This window comes from Alnus glutinosa, chromosome 9, assembly GCF_958979055.1.
Source record: "Alnus glutinosa chromosome 9, dhAlnGlut1.1, whole genome shotgun sequence".
Taxonomy (NCBI): domain Eukaryota; kingdom Viridiplantae; phylum Streptophyta; class Magnoliopsida; order Fagales; family Betulaceae; genus Alnus; species Alnus glutinosa.
The window spans coordinates 641,614-656,206 of record NC_084894.1 but is presented as its reverse complement, the minus strand read 5'-3'; the positions used below and the strand labels follow the sequence as shown (position 1 = coordinate 656,206).

General features: G+C 35.8%; 2 protein-coding genes and 1 non-coding gene across 5 annotated transcripts; all 3 read right to left on the bottom strand.

Moving 5' to 3' along the window:
- Positions 1 to 72, bottom strand: TRNAM-CAU (transfer RNA methionine (anticodon CAU)). Its single transcript has one exon. It is a non-coding gene; the product is annotated as a tRNA-Met (tRNA).
- A 631-nt stretch (positions 73 to 703) lies between these two features.
- On the bottom strand, positions 704 to 6,368 carry LOC133877296 (glucan endo-1,3-beta-glucosidase 4). 3 transcript variants are annotated; one of them, XM_062315550.1, is made up of 6 exons: positions 6,288 to 6,368; positions 5,879 to 5,945; positions 3,571 to 3,702; positions 1,677 to 2,918; positions 1,246 to 1,273; positions 704 to 1,151 (listed from the first exon to the last, which is right to left on the bottom strand). In XM_062315550.1, exons 3-6 carry the CDS (start codon positions 3,635 to 3,637, stop codon positions 1,001 to 1,003), a joined length of 1,488 nt encoding a protein of 495 aa, XP_062171534.1. In that variant the 5' UTR covers positions 3,638 to 3,702; positions 5,879 to 5,945; positions 6,288 to 6,368; the 3' UTR covers positions 704 to 1,000. The 3 variants fall into 3 exon arrangements, with proteins under 3 accessions (XP_062171534.1, XP_062171532.1, XP_062171533.1); XM_062315548.1 differs by lacking the exon at positions 6,288 to 6,368 and adding an exon at positions 6,060 to 6,163; XM_062315549.1 differs by lacking the exon at positions 6,288 to 6,368 and adding an exon at positions 6,035 to 6,162.
- A 2,519-nt stretch (positions 6,369 to 8,887) lies between these two features.
- Positions 8,888 to 14,341, bottom strand: LOC133878249 (serine/arginine-rich SC35-like splicing factor SCL33). Its single transcript, XM_062316779.1, has 6 exons — positions 14,220 to 14,341; positions 12,785 to 12,945; positions 11,640 to 11,717; positions 10,594 to 10,758; positions 9,783 to 9,923; positions 8,888 to 9,335 (listed from the first exon to the last, which is right to left on the bottom strand). Exons 2-6 carry the CDS (start codon positions 12,925 to 12,927, stop codon positions 9,131 to 9,133), a joined length of 732 nt encoding a protein of 243 aa, XP_062172763.1. The 5' UTR covers positions 12,928 to 12,945; positions 14,220 to 14,341; the 3' UTR covers positions 8,888 to 9,130.
- Positions 14,342 to 14,593: the final 252 nt, after the last annotated feature.

Genomic DNA, 14,593 nt, shown 5'->3' with positions numbered 1-14,593 from the left:
TATCAGAGCCAGGTTTCGATCCTGGGACCTGTGGGTTATGGGCCCACCACGCTTCCGCTGCGCCACTCTGATTGTTGAGAACTTAAGCATAAAATTAATATTTATTTGATTTAATACAAACTAAAAATATATTTATATAAAAGAAGAATATTGAAAAATTCATTTTGTCCAATTTATTTAAATCATTTTACTTCTTTCTTTAACTGGTCGATATCGATATTGTCAAATCCTTAAAAAAATAGAACATAATTTTTATTTTTGTATGTCTTTTAACGTTGATAATATGATGATTTTATAACAGAATACATATAACAAAACTTGATTAGTTAATAAAGATTTATACCGATCTTAAGATTTAATTGAGTTTAGTATAATATCTTTTCTAGAACATTGACATGAGGTGATTTTAGGGCACTTGAATTTGATTTTTTTTAAGATGGTGGTTGTTTATTAGTTTTGAAGATCCTGTAAGGTGTGGCAATGAGCAATTTGTAACCTCTTAATCATTATTTTACATAATAAAGATTTCATTCAAACTGAGTTTACCTTCAATCCCGTCTATTAAACTGATATCTCGTTTTTAAAAGATGTAATTTTCACATATATTTTTAATAGAGTATATGACTCTTACAAATATTTTTTAACCACAGGTGAAAAAAACCAAGCGCTCTAAGAACAAACGTTAGCTTATAATTAGATTGGATTGAAAGAAAATGCGGTGAACTTTTTCGTATTTTGAAGGAATCTTGATAAGAATCTTAATTGCAATTTAGACAACAAAAATCTATTCACCACTTCCTAAAAAGTATAATAACAAACAAAAGTGGAAGATGAAAGGAAAACCAGAGACAAACAAAATTGATGAACAACAATGATCGAGACACGAGCATTTCATCCATGTCACTGAGCCTGTCCAGTCCCTTTTGAATTCATCAGATTACAATCTCAATAGTGCTGCTTTAACCGCTCAATATGGTAGAAAACTGGAAGGATCTCCAAGTCAAAGCAATAGTAGAGCAAAAAATGTAGCAGATAACAGATGCTGAAGCTTTAGAACCTGCAGGATTGAACTCGAACTCCCATCAATGAGGTTTGTTGCAGGTCCAAGTGCTACTGCAGGTGTAAGTCCCCCACTTGTGCTGGAATTCGAACTGTTTCAGAAGATCACATGTTTAGAGCCAAGACCCTAAAAATATTAACTTTCGTTTTTTTTTTTCCTGGGAGTAAATTGATTCAGATTCTCACCTTCCTGAAAATTTACAGGATCCATAACCTGAAAGGTGGTAGCCACCAACAGAATCAAGGAACAAAAAAATCAGAAAGAGATGATGGAAGATGAATAGACAGTTAAAGCTGTTAGAGTATATGATAAGGATATTGAATAGAATTAGATTGGATTTGAATAAATTCAAATCATTTGTAAGCTCTATAAATCCTCATCAAATCACTAAATTTAGGGTAATCCAATCCTCATTTATGATAAGGATTTCTATTCTTATCATATACACTAACACAAGCCTCCAAGAAGACTACTATCCAAGTTTGCAGGTATTGCCACCAACAGGGCATCATTATAATCTTTACATCAGTTAATGGTAAACACAGCTTAGACGAATCTGGAAAGATTTCCTAGATACATGCATGATATTACAAAGAGAAAGGATATGAGAACTCACTGGGATCTCTTGTGGTGGTCATCGCTGTACCACCAAAATCACATGTTCCACCAAGACTACGCATCTTTTGATAATAATCATTATAAGCAAAAGAAGCATGGTTTACAAGAGTATCAGGGTTATAACATGGCTGCCCTGATTGTATGGCAGTGCAGTTAGCTTGGCCTGGCCCACAAGCCCAGTTTAGGCCATCTCGCAACGCATCAGAATCTTCACCAGGTTTTGCCACACAGAAAACCGCAGAAGAATTTTCTGTAATTCGGTCAGAAGTACTCAAAGGATAAACAGCCGTCTCATTAGCGAAAAACACACCCCAATTTTTTTCTGACACTGGCCCAGGCCTCTTATCTTCATTGAACAACTCATAAATATAAGTGTTAATAGGAATACTTGGCTGGCTTGGTGGACCTGAATCATTTAGAACTCGTCGGATCAGATTATCAATGTAGGTCCCAGCATTTTCTACAGTTGCATCAGGCTCATCTGCTCCACCTAACCATGGCCAGCCAGTCTCCGTCACGACAATAGGGATTCCAGAAAAATTAAAACCTTCTATAGAATAATAGGCAGCATCCACCATAGCATCAAACATGCTGCTATAGTGGAAAAGAGTGTTTGGGTCAACAATCTGCTTGACTGAGGGTAGTGGTCGGAAAAGAGCATAATCAATCGGGAAAATGCCATCTCCTTTCGTGTATCCATAATAGGGATAGGCATTTAGCAGGTAATAGGAGTTTGTATTTTTCAAAAACTGGAGGAGTTGGTAAATAGTGGAGTTCCATGAAGAATTAAAGGTGGCAGTGGAGGGGGGGAAAGGTCTAGGGATTATGTCCATGGACTGGGGAGTTGAAACTTTGACCTGAAAATTTAGGTTTGCAGCAACTAGGGCTTTATGAATGTAATTCATAGCGGAAACTAAAACTGGGGCAGCATTAGGGATAGAGGTAAGAACCTCACTGCCAACTGCAATGGACGTTATATTGGTCGAAGGCAAGTAAGCTGCAACATTTTTATTAATCCAGGCTGCCGCTACTGATGCAGATTCTCCAATCCCTAACACTTGCTGATTTGTGACACCAACCATTACCTCAATCCCACTGTTAGACAGGGCTTTCAGCATGTGAGAATCAGCGTCATAAAGGCGCACGTGAGTAATTTGATGGGCTTTGAGAATTGCAACGATATCTGAAGCTGGTGGCAGATTGGAAACATCAGTTCCAATGTTTATCCCTACAAATGCACCTACAGGTTCACAGCTATGTTTCAGTGACAAAAGACAATCTGTGAGAAAAATAATAACATGACATTGTATTGAACTATCTCCTAGATTTAAATGGCCCTAACAGTTTCCACATCTAACAAGTCCCAACCTTTCCATTATCGTGAAGAACTACTGTATGATATTGTTTTTACATCTGGAAATTTTGTTTGCCTTTATGAGATGCCTTTACTTTTGCAACACTTTTCTCTTAACTGCCTAATTAGACAATAGGGTATAAAATGCTTCATGACCAGCCATTATAACATCCCAAGACCATACCATCTGAGGCATTACCTAAACCATAAGTCAAGTACAATTTCATATGATAGGTTTAGCTATTCCATTCTGAATCATCACAATTTGCTTTTACAATCATCGGTAACAATCCTAAGCAATGAACTTGCAAGAGAGATATTGTAGCCATAACAATGACATTGGAGTTTACAAAATCAAGATCAAACGCATAGACACGAACTGGGCAATGATAAATCAGTTTAATCCTTTAAGATAGCCGTCCTTACTGTTGATATCTGTAGTACTTACTAGAAAGACAAGCTCCCAATTCTAAATCCAGATTGTGCCTTGAAAATGAAAGCATGCGTGGCAAAAGAGACCAGAACTGTATTAAATTACCTAATGCATGGGTAAAAATGCCAACAACGAGCAAAAGCAGACTTCCAAGACATTTTTCAAGCAACATCCGATCCAAGAAAAAGTCAATCTAGCCTCCACTTCTGAGCCTTTCACTCTTAGAGGAACCTCAAACTGCCAAATTCAGCAAGCACATACCAAATGCAATCAGATCCTAATAGCCAACATACTTAAGATAAAGCAAACAACATAAGGATAACACAGGAGGGGAGGGGGAGGGGGAACTTAAAGAAACATTTAGTATGAACTAAAAATCATATTGGATTGAGAAAGGCTTCTGTTCAAGGGGTAGGATAGCCGTGTAGTTGCATTTTCACAAGTGAAATGGGAGATTTCTTAGAATATTCAAGTGTAAGTGGTGTAGTTGGTTAAGTCAGTTAAGTATGAATCTCGCATCAAGTAGTAATGACAACAATGAGATTAGATATAACATTGTTAGTGAAATTCACCTAATGACGCCAAATAACACCTAAAGGGGGGTGAATAGGTGTTTTCCAACAATCGCGACGAGTAAAATTATTGCAACCACACACAATCATCAAAATCAAATTAAACAGTAAAGATATCAAACACATCAATTTTGGTGACAAAGTGGAAACCTTGTCTTTTTGGTGAATAGGTGTTTTCCAACAATCACAACTAGTAAAATTATTGCAACCACACACACAATCACCAAAATCAAATAAAACAGTAAAGATATCAAACACATTAATTTTGGTGACGAAGTAAAAACTTTTTTAAGAACTCTTCAAAAGTAGAATCACTCCAACAGCAGCCAAACCCAGGAAACTTATCCACCATAAAAGATTCAAATTATAATCAGTTATACTTACTAAACCTTTGTAGTAAACATGAATTGTACCCAACAAACGACTCGTTTGTTTCTTACCGCGGTAGCTCCAAAACTCTGGCAAATCCTTCTTTTCTTTTTTTTATCAAATTTCCTCTGCAACCCGAAACTCTAGTGGCTAAAGGTTGTTTGTTTTCATTTGTGTGGTTTAAACAAAGTCTAGGAAAGGTTTAAGAATGAAGGCATAGTAAATCTAAGGTTCTCTCCAAGAGCACAAAATAACATCCAAAGGGTCATATGAAAATCGTGTATAATGACGCTTATATAGACCCTAGGAAAAACTCAGAATTTCGTGCAAGTCGGCTTATGAAAAAACTCAGTTAAAGCCACAACATTCAAACAGGTGAGTAAAGAGTTCGAACACGTGCTATGGTTTCACGGTTTTCTAAGCGGCAACGGTCAAACATGGTACGATCGGAGTTACAACCGAGTGTCTCGGACCTACCACAATAAAGATAGTGTTTGAACCTTCTGCGAACAGCTTGTAACCAAGCTTCTATGCGGCTCTTGTGAAACATCTCCGTTTGAACGAACTTCGAATGGTCTTGCAACCAAGGCTCTCAGGTAGACTTGTAAACACCCTAACTTCTTCCTCGTTCGGACTTGGTACGACCGGCCTTCTCAGGAACTTGAATTTCTGAAGTATGAAGACCTCCATTCGAACTTCCAACGACCGAAGCTCTCGGATGTCAATTCTCAAATCTTGAATTTCCTTGTAGATCGAGTTCAATCGGCTATCAACCATCTTGCGAACGGCAACTTCAGTTCTTCAACTTTAAACACCAAATCAAGTTCCAACTTAATCAACTAAACCTAAACTTACAACCAACTTAATTTTGACAATGAATTAGCCAACATAAAACCTAACAGTTAGGCCCAAACCTGAGAAAATACTTCCCAAGCTGTACATTCAACTCTCACAAACCCTAAACCCCAATACTAAACTACTATTGCATAAGCCAATACAGGGACTGATTGCGAAACTCAATTCCAAGCAAATAAAACTACAAATAACAAGGCATAAAAGCTGGAATGTACAACCTTTCGGGTAGATATTCCTACTCATAATTGCAAGAAACAAAGAGACAAGTTTTATACCTCCAAAGCTGAGCCTGAATAATCTAAAATCTAACAGTAATAAAATAATTCTAGTCTTTACATGCAAATCAGCCATTCAATATTTTAAAAAGGTAAAAATAAAAATCCAGTACCTCAAGGAAAACAAAAAGAAGTACAAAACAATAAATAAAACGCCAAAAGTCAGAAAACCCAGGAGCACAATCCCCAACTTCCCCTAAAAAAAATCAAATTGAAAAGCACCCAGATGCCAGCCAAAACCCAAAAAAATCAATTATCAAAGAACCGATAAACCCAAAGGAAAAGGAAAGAAGAAAAACTGAACCCAGATGTAGAAATGAAGAGTGAACAGAGAAAGAGTACCTGATCCAACTTGCCCAGCTGAAGGGACTGAGCTATCTACACTGTACCGCTTGGCGCTTCCAAAGAACTAGCAAAACAAAACCCCACAGAAACACTAACAAAGTTAAACTTGAGACACAAAACTAAGTTCCCAGAACAAGGAATCTAAGAAAGAACCTAGAAAGATTATCAAAGCCCCCACCAAGGTAAAAGACCTATTCCTTAAATGTGGAAGCCAGAACACCACAAAAAACAAACTTCGAGAGCTATACAAACCCTTTTTGGGAAAAAGAAAAATAATAATTCTTACAAACTATACCCCACTTTACCAATTATATTATAAAACAAACATAACTCAGATTTAACAATACTAATGAAAGGTTACAGGGGAGACCCAAAATAAACAGAAGGTGACAAGAGATGAAGAAACCTCCAATGGCAGCTTCTCTCTTAATCTGACCAACTGGGTGTTACAGTCAACAGACACACAGAAACAGACACGGTCCTATTTTCTTTTGTTTAAAAAGTATGGATGCATGAATCTTAGTGGCACGCATCGAGATTTTCGCTCATTCACTTAGTTACTTATTATTTATTTATTTTTTTTAATATTTATTGACATAATATTATTACATAAGAGCCATGCAAGAGACCATTTTGGTGATTTTCCCTCCAAAAGTCATATTTGTGAGCTTGAAGGAGTTGAAAAGTCATGGCCTCGTGAGAACGGTTCTAATCAAGTTTATGAAGAAAGATACCCAAAAGGTCACCCCTTCATAATTAGTTCAATTATTATTAGGGGATTTTTAATTTAAGAGAATAAGAGCTATGAGTCTAAGTTTGTGGTGAGCTTTTTTTTTTTTAATGGGTTTTTAGGCCCATAACAAAAAAATAATAATTTAGAAAATTGTTTTTTTAATGGGCCTTCGAAAAGGGCCCACATAGAATAGAACAGTTGTTGCTGCTGATTACTGAGGAAGTTGATCTTCTATTGGTTAGAAAACTCCAGAGATAGTAATGTAGGTGGCTCTGGAACAAATGGCGACCAATTTGGAGTGAAATTTAACTCTTTCTATGGATTCATGCGGGATAGTGTCATAGCTTTGTACCTTATGCCTAACACATGCAAGGACAGAATAAGAATTTCTCATGAAAGGCCAATGTATGAAATTATGAATGGGTCCTTGTATATATTCAAAATCAGGAATTTAGGAAGTACAATAAATGGGTAGTGAAAGAGAAGATCAGCAACCACCCTTACTAACATGGACGGAACAAGGGGGCCATGGCCCCCGAGGTCGCTGATTTCGCCTCTTAACCCATAATTTCATATTTTGTGTATTTGACACATGGAGTGTGCCATTAAGCTGTTTATATGAATTCTAAGTATGATTTTAATAATATGCGTGGCATTAGTATAAAAAATAAAAATAAAAAATAAAAAAATTATTTTGAGCTTTCATGGTTATATATCTTTTGTTATTAAGTTTCTTTGCTGGACTTGGTGGATATGGATCTTTCTGCATTTCATGGTTCAAAATCTTTTTTTTTTTTTTTTTTTTTTGGGTAAGTATCTCACTTTTTTTAATGGACAAGTTCAAAATCTCTATAATATTAGACTTCACACTATCTGCCGGTGTGTATATATTGCATACATTGACACGTTAATTAAAAATTTTAAATACTATAGTACCCATGTATACCATTAAACGCTATAACATTTAATATGAAAGTATAAAATGGTTTCTCTCAACTTTATTTGAAATTGAAATTATCATATTTCGAAGTCAGTGGTTTTAGTTGGAGGCCGGAGGGCTATTTGAAGGTGGGGGTCAACCTTTTTCATTTGGCTGCCAAAAGAAAAACATAGTTTAGACCAAACCCACAAAAGTAACAAGCAGGGTGTCATAAATCATTTCAATTTAACACAAATGGGTCCCAAATAACATAACGAGGAGAGAATCAAATTGAAGAGATAACACAATAAGCACATATGCTGCTTAGTTGTAAAGTGAAATTTTGTGGATACCAAACGTCAAAAGTTCTTTCCTCTTTATAGATACACTCTTTTTGCAACTCCTTTTTACTAACGGCAACAAAGATTTAAGATCCCCCCCACCAAGGAAAACAGAATACTGTTTACATTACAGTCAAAAGAAACAGTTTAGGCTTGTTTGGTAGCTCTCATGAGCACTGGCCGGTGAAAGTATAAAATAAATTTTTTTTTTCCAAGGCCTATTCAACTTGCTTATGCTTATCAAACGATGCTTACAATTTTTATTTTTATAAAAAATAAAAAATAAAAAATAAAAGGAAAACGACAGACATAATAGAAGGAAAAGGGCAGACATAAAAGCAAGACATGTGCAACCTTATCCGGAATTCATTGTCCAAATTACTTGTAACTTAAACAACAAATGTAAGAGAATTCTTATGAGTCCCACCTATTGACAAATTATCTTGATATTTGCTTAGACAGTGAACTCCGCAAGTACACTCACATTCTTGGTTCTAGATTGCTAACAATTCAAAATAACAGCTCAAACCAGTCCCTTTATAACAAACATAAACTATCACATCAATTTGAAAAGAAAAAAAAAAAATTGTATCGATTTGTAAAGTAATTGTAGAGTCTTGTATTAGTGTCCGACACTCGTGTCCACTACGAAGGACTTTAACCATTAATGACCAAAGATGAGTCTAATTGCTGCAAGTTTCTTGGAAATCCAAAATTATAAGTGATGGATAGAAACTAATCACTGCAACATTAACAGTACAGCAATGGCACCTGTCATAACATAATTATTTGCTGATCTTCTCGACCTTACTGAACTTGAATGTCAACCTTATGAAAAAACCACAAAGTCTTCTAAAAAAATCATTGACTCTTCTCAATATCACGGGATTGACATAATTGCAAAATTAATATTATCTCCGTGGTTAATTGCCTTCGTCATGCTCCTCAGTCTGGTTCTCTTAATGCACACCCTCTGTTCTATTGTAATGTTTAGATTGACATGAAACAACACATTAGTAACTCCAGTCAATTCCTATCAACCATAGTTTTGAACATCCCCCTTTCAAAATACATCACAGATTCAAGATCTTCCAAAACCCACATGCAACCAATAAACATACTCTAAAATATCATTACAGAAACAGAATCTAGATCAAATTCAACTAACAGAACAGAACAGAAACAAACACGATTGACAGAAAGTGCAAACAAGATCCAACAAAAAGCTAGCATAAGAGTGGTCTGTTTCAAGTGGATCACTGACTAGGAGACCTATCTCCAGTTGGTTGCCTAGAGTACTCTTCATGGTCAGGACTTCGGCTTCGGTTCGGGCCCCTCGCTGGAGTCTGACTCCGGCTCCTTGAGCCATTATAGGGTGGAGATCGCGAATACGATCTCTCTCGACTCTGCCGAGGGTACGACCTTTCTCGACTGTACTTTCTCTCTTGGGGTGAAACAGATCTGTCTCGGAATAAGAAACACAAAGCCACATTGCAAAAAGTATTAGTACTAAAAGTCTAGCAAGAAAAATTAAGTTCTGAATCACTTTCAGTAGGGAACAGGCACAGCAAACAACCAGGGTAAAAAAAAATTATGGAAAGAAAGAACAGCATCTTTTCAATGCGACAGCACAGGGCAGCTAAGAATGAATATTAGACATAAGCAAACAAATTATAGATACAGAAAAACAACATAAAGATCTCTCACTTGTTTAAATAAGAATTTTAACATGAAATTATCTTCCTAAGCAAGCAATGTTTGGCTAGCACTTCACAGATACTTTCCGTTATTTTAAGAGTAAATATAAAATTATCTTCCAAAGCAAGTCAAGTAACCCCAAACTTCGAAACAATGCATGCCACACTATTAGAGAAAAGAAAAGTCAACAGAATTGGCTTCATTTCATACCTTGAGTCGTGCCTTTGCTTGGGGGGTGGGGAATAATCACGGCTTCGGGTCCGAGATCTAGCACGGCGTGGAGGTGGAGATCGGGAGTACCTAGGCGAGCGAGAATAGCGTGGGGGCGACCGTCTTCGATCATGACGACCCCTAAAATTTAAAAGGTCAAATCAATACTCATGATGAAACTGAGGGGGGGGGTGTCTGTTTGGGAGGGGGAGGGGGAGGGGGGGGGGGGCAATAAGATTATTCTAGTAGATTGATGCTTGGAGGACTACAAGTTTATCCTACTACAATTCAATGACATAGTGATATGATCATTGGAGATGGGGTCAAGTGTAACTACCACCTAAAATGGATCCATTTTTAAAGACCATGTAGGTCAAAAGGTATTACGATATTGCAGCTCTATGACATTATCCTTTAATGATTGGTAGATAAAAGACGAGAATGGAGGTATTCTAATGACTTGTGGAAGACAAAATCAGAGGAATCTCCTTCCTAGTATTATAGATAATACATATCTTAGAGAAACTAAATTACAATTCTTTCAACTTTTCAACAAATAATCTAACATCAACATCACTCATCATCCTGCATGTGTTGCTAAGTTTCACACAGGCTTCAAATTTATAATATCTCAAATTTAATATATATATAGAAGTACACAATTTATTCATAAATTTCAAAAAAGAAAATTAATACATAAGATGATAAATACAATAAGAGATAAGAACTTGTAATACCAACTTCGTAATAAATAATGGATTACTCAAAGGTTTAACAAGAGAACAAATTCCAATGAAAAAGGGAAACTTACCTTCCTCGATCCCGATGCCTCATATCAGCTGGCTTCTTCCTGTTCTCCTCCGCAAAGACAACAGTCAACTCACGGCCAAGAAGGATCTGACCATCCATGTGATATTTAGCCTCTGCAGCATCGGCAGGGTCTACAAATTGCACAAACCCAAAACCACGAGGATCTCTGCAAAAAATGAATAGGTTCAAGAAAAAGGGAAAGAAAATAGTGTCAAAACATGGGCTGTGCTGAAAGGCATAACTAAGCGAGGTACTTTGCACACCATAAACCTTACTGATGAAATTGTCCAAAATAAACCCCTGTAATATGGAAGGTCATGATAAAAATGCAAGCACTTGGCTGCTGACCTTGTGAGTGTCAGTTTTAAGATGACTTGAAATTCTTCAAGACTTGCACATCTTCACAATGTATTCAAACCCAACTTCCTTCCAATCTTCACTACCATTAACATCATCTTCAAAAGAACTCTTAACTACTTGATTGTTGTCTTCAAAACTTTAGTTTCACTGTTAAATCTCAAGAACTTCAATAAACACACCCAAGTGGAGATAAGAAAATGTAGCTAATGAAGAAAAGACCCCAAAACAAAACAGTTTAAAAGAAAGAACTTAGCAGAGCAGTCTAAATTTCAAAAAAACAAAGTCCCCAATCATGTTAAGAATATTGCAAATCCTTCACAAAAGATAAGGATGAAAATTTTAAGAAATTTGGCTTTCAGCCAAAATTGGGAAACAAATCACAAACAGAACAATGTTAGGACAATTAGTTAGAGAGAGAGAGAGAGAGTCTAGAGAGAGATCTTTTCCTTAAAAAGTTGAAAATGGATATCGAAAAAGAAGATTAATGTTTCTATTTTTCTTTTCTTTTCAAAAAATAATAAATTATGAAAATTGTTACTAAGCATGCCATCGACTGCATGAAATAAGGAAAAAAACTAACTGTAAAACTCCATTTTAGCTTAAAAATTTTAAAATTTACAAAGAGATTCTTGTCAGCCCAAGATAATCCAACTCTTCTAGGTAGTTCACATGTGCTATAATGCTCACCCAGTATAATAATCCTTTGGCAAGTAAATATCCTTGAGATTACCAAACTGCCCAAATGGTCTGCGAAGGTCCTCTGGCCTGCATAAAAGCAGAGGTTAAAGTACAAGGCATGTCAAAACACAGAATCAGAAGTGAAATGCTCTAGAAGTGAAATGCCAGAATACAAAGAATTAAACGTATAAAACCGAGACAAAATCGTTTTGACAATAAACACTTGGAAGAACGCAAAGCAGTTACAACATCACAACAACAAAGACAAAGCACTAACCATTATCCCACTTCGTCAAGAGAATATCTAACTCATAACCTCGAACATTCTAAAAAGTGTCTCAATAACACTTTAGAAATTCTGATCTCTGAAAAGAGTATGTTTATCTAAAATCCATTAAACATCAGTATTAACTATTAATCACCAAGGAATAGGCCTTGGACAGATCAAACCATATCAATCAACACCTTACTGTATGAAGCAGCATGCATATAAAAAACACAAGTATATGATCATGTTTCTCTACAAATGATAAGGCATGCACAATGTGATTCGTATCACAGCTCATCCCACCATTGCTTAACTCAAACTAACAGACAAGAATATCACATATTACTTAAATTGAGCACACAAAAAGTTAAAATTTGCATTCATATCACAAATTGTGAAGAAAAAACAAATAGTCTCACATTTAGAGATGGCCTAGAACCGTTCAATGGCATATGCATGGAAAACATCCTTATTTCCATACTAGCTTAGTACCACTCTACATTCAAATGCCAAACAAAAAAGTACAAAGCCATTGAAACTCCACAGAAACATCAACAGTGCAGAAACAATCCAACTTGCTCAGCTTGAACTTGTAAACGGATAACAATGGAATAGTAATCACCTAAGAAAAGCGTTGGCTACATCTTCGCTATCAATCCAAAAGGAGTGGTCAACAGTCACCTTGCAAGTGAAACTCTCTATAATCATTTATAAAGCATAGTCTCACCTAGTAATGAACTAACGTGGGAGTTAACAACCATGAGCTCCTTTATAATCCACCTATGCTACTCATCTTCCCAATGTAAACTTGGGTGTTACAAGAATTCTTGAATTCTACCAAAAATATTACTTAATAAAGTAGGAATAATAGTTTATAGGAACAAACCTGCAATCATGACGAAGGTTACGAACGAGAAGGCTAGTAGGACCATCCCTACCACGACCACCATTGCGACTCCTAGGGCTAGGGCTCCGTCCTCTCCTGCCATAGCCCCTTGGTGGTGATGGACTATAACTTCTCCCCCTCATTATAGATAGCAGTTTGCCCTGTAAACAATTTCAAGAGATCCATTATAATATGAAACTAAAAAATAAAAAGGCAAACAAGTAAAGTAACCAAGATCACACATGACAAACTTAAGCCATAATCTCAAGTGGCTATTTATTCAAAAAGCTTGCTATCAAATTAAACAGTTAAATCAAAAAAATATACTAATAAGGTAACTAACATGTACACCACAATGTCTAATGTCAAGTATTTTTATCAAAAGCTGGACAATCTATTATAATTCCTAAACCGTTTCTTTTAGAACAAAATAATTTATTCTGCAACATCGCATTGTTCAACCCAACAAATTACAAGACAGGCAAGTTTATTATCCCCCACCCCCTCCCTCAAAAAAAAATTATTCATTATTAGTTATATTGCTTCCTTTCTTTCAAAACCCAGAAAAAGTAACTTCTGGTTATTCCTTTACAAACATATCATATATTTCAATCACCCAAAGTAAATTACATCACAATTTAGTTAAAAAAAAAAAAAAAAGTATTCCAAAAAGAAAGAAAAAAATAGCCCATAAAGTCTTCTTAACAATTTGGTCATGGACATAAATAGTAAGTCAACATTCTAGATCTCTTACAAACATATTAGATTCACATAAATATACGCTACAGAACATAATGATTCAAACACACAAAATCGAATTTCCGTACAATAAAATAAATCTTCTTTTTTCTTTTCTTTTCTTCTCTACTCTTTTCTCACTTCAACACATATTACATTCACGCAATTCAAATTTAATGAAATTCCAATTACTCAAACCAGCGCAGTAAAACCCTAGAAACAATGCAACAATCCCCAAAATAATAGTAAAACCATTCATCCGCCAAAACGAAACAGCTATACTAAATCGAACACTATATACGCTACAGAACATAATGATTCAAACACACAATCGAATTTCCGTACAATAAAATAAATCTTCTTTTTTCTTTTCTTTTCTTCTCTACTCCTTTCTCACTTCAACACATATTACATTCACGCAATTCAAATTTAATGAAATTCCAATTACTCAAACCAGCACAGTAAAACCCTAGAAACAATGCAACAATCCCCAAAATAATAGTAAAACCATTCATCCGCCAAAACGAAACAGCTATACTAAATCGAACACTGGTCGAATTAATAATTTAGAGAACCGTGAACGGGGACGTAAATTGAGCATTCGAAACAAAAAGAAAAGAAAATAAATTAGGGCACAACATAAATCCCTAAACCCTAACTACTGCACTAGCGTATATACACAGAGAGAGAGAGAGACCTGAAAGGTGCAAATCGGCGAGGGTTTGGTGCGGCGGGCGAGAATTTGGGGAAAAGCGAGAGCTAGACGTTTGGTTTGTATACGCTTTACACTGAGACGGCTATTCTCGAGTGCCTGCGTGTATCCCCTTGTAAGGCTGGTGCGTGCGCATTATATATAGCGTCTAGGGTTTGTATGACACGTGCCCACTAGCAAGACATGTGCTTTACATCTCTTTATTTTTTAACTTATTTATTATACTGTCGGTATATGGTTCGAGTGTATTAATTTATTTATTTTTAACCAAACAGGATTCTAATCATATATTTATACCTTGTAACCTTTTTTAAAAAAAAATAAAAAATAATAATAATAATACACTTCCTTGTAACCTT

Coding starts and splice junctions, on each gene's coding strand:
- LOC133877296 (XM_062315550.1), bottom strand. CDS start 3,637: ATGTTGCTTGAAAAATGTCTTGGAAGTCTGCTTTTGCTCGTTGTTGGC. Junction 1,274..1,676: donor GACCACCACAAGAGATCCCA/GTGAGTTCTCAT, acceptor ACCACCTTTCAG/GTTATGGATCCTGTAAATTT. Junction 1,152..1,245: donor TCCTGTAAATTTTCAGGAAG/GTGAGAATCTGA, acceptor CTTCTGAAACAG/TTCGAATTCCAGCACAAGTG.
- LOC133878249 (XM_062316779.1), bottom strand. CDS start 12,927: ATGAGGGGGAGAAGTTATAGTCCATCACCACCAAGGGGCTATGGCAGG. Junction 10,759..11,639: donor CCAAAGGATTATTATACTGG/GTGAGCATTATA, acceptor CATTTTTTGCAG/AGATCCTCGTGGTTTTGGGT. Junction 9,336..9,782: donor AAGCAAAGGCACGACTCAAG/GTATGAAATGAA, acceptor ATTCCGAGACAG/ATCTGTTTCACCCCAAGAGA.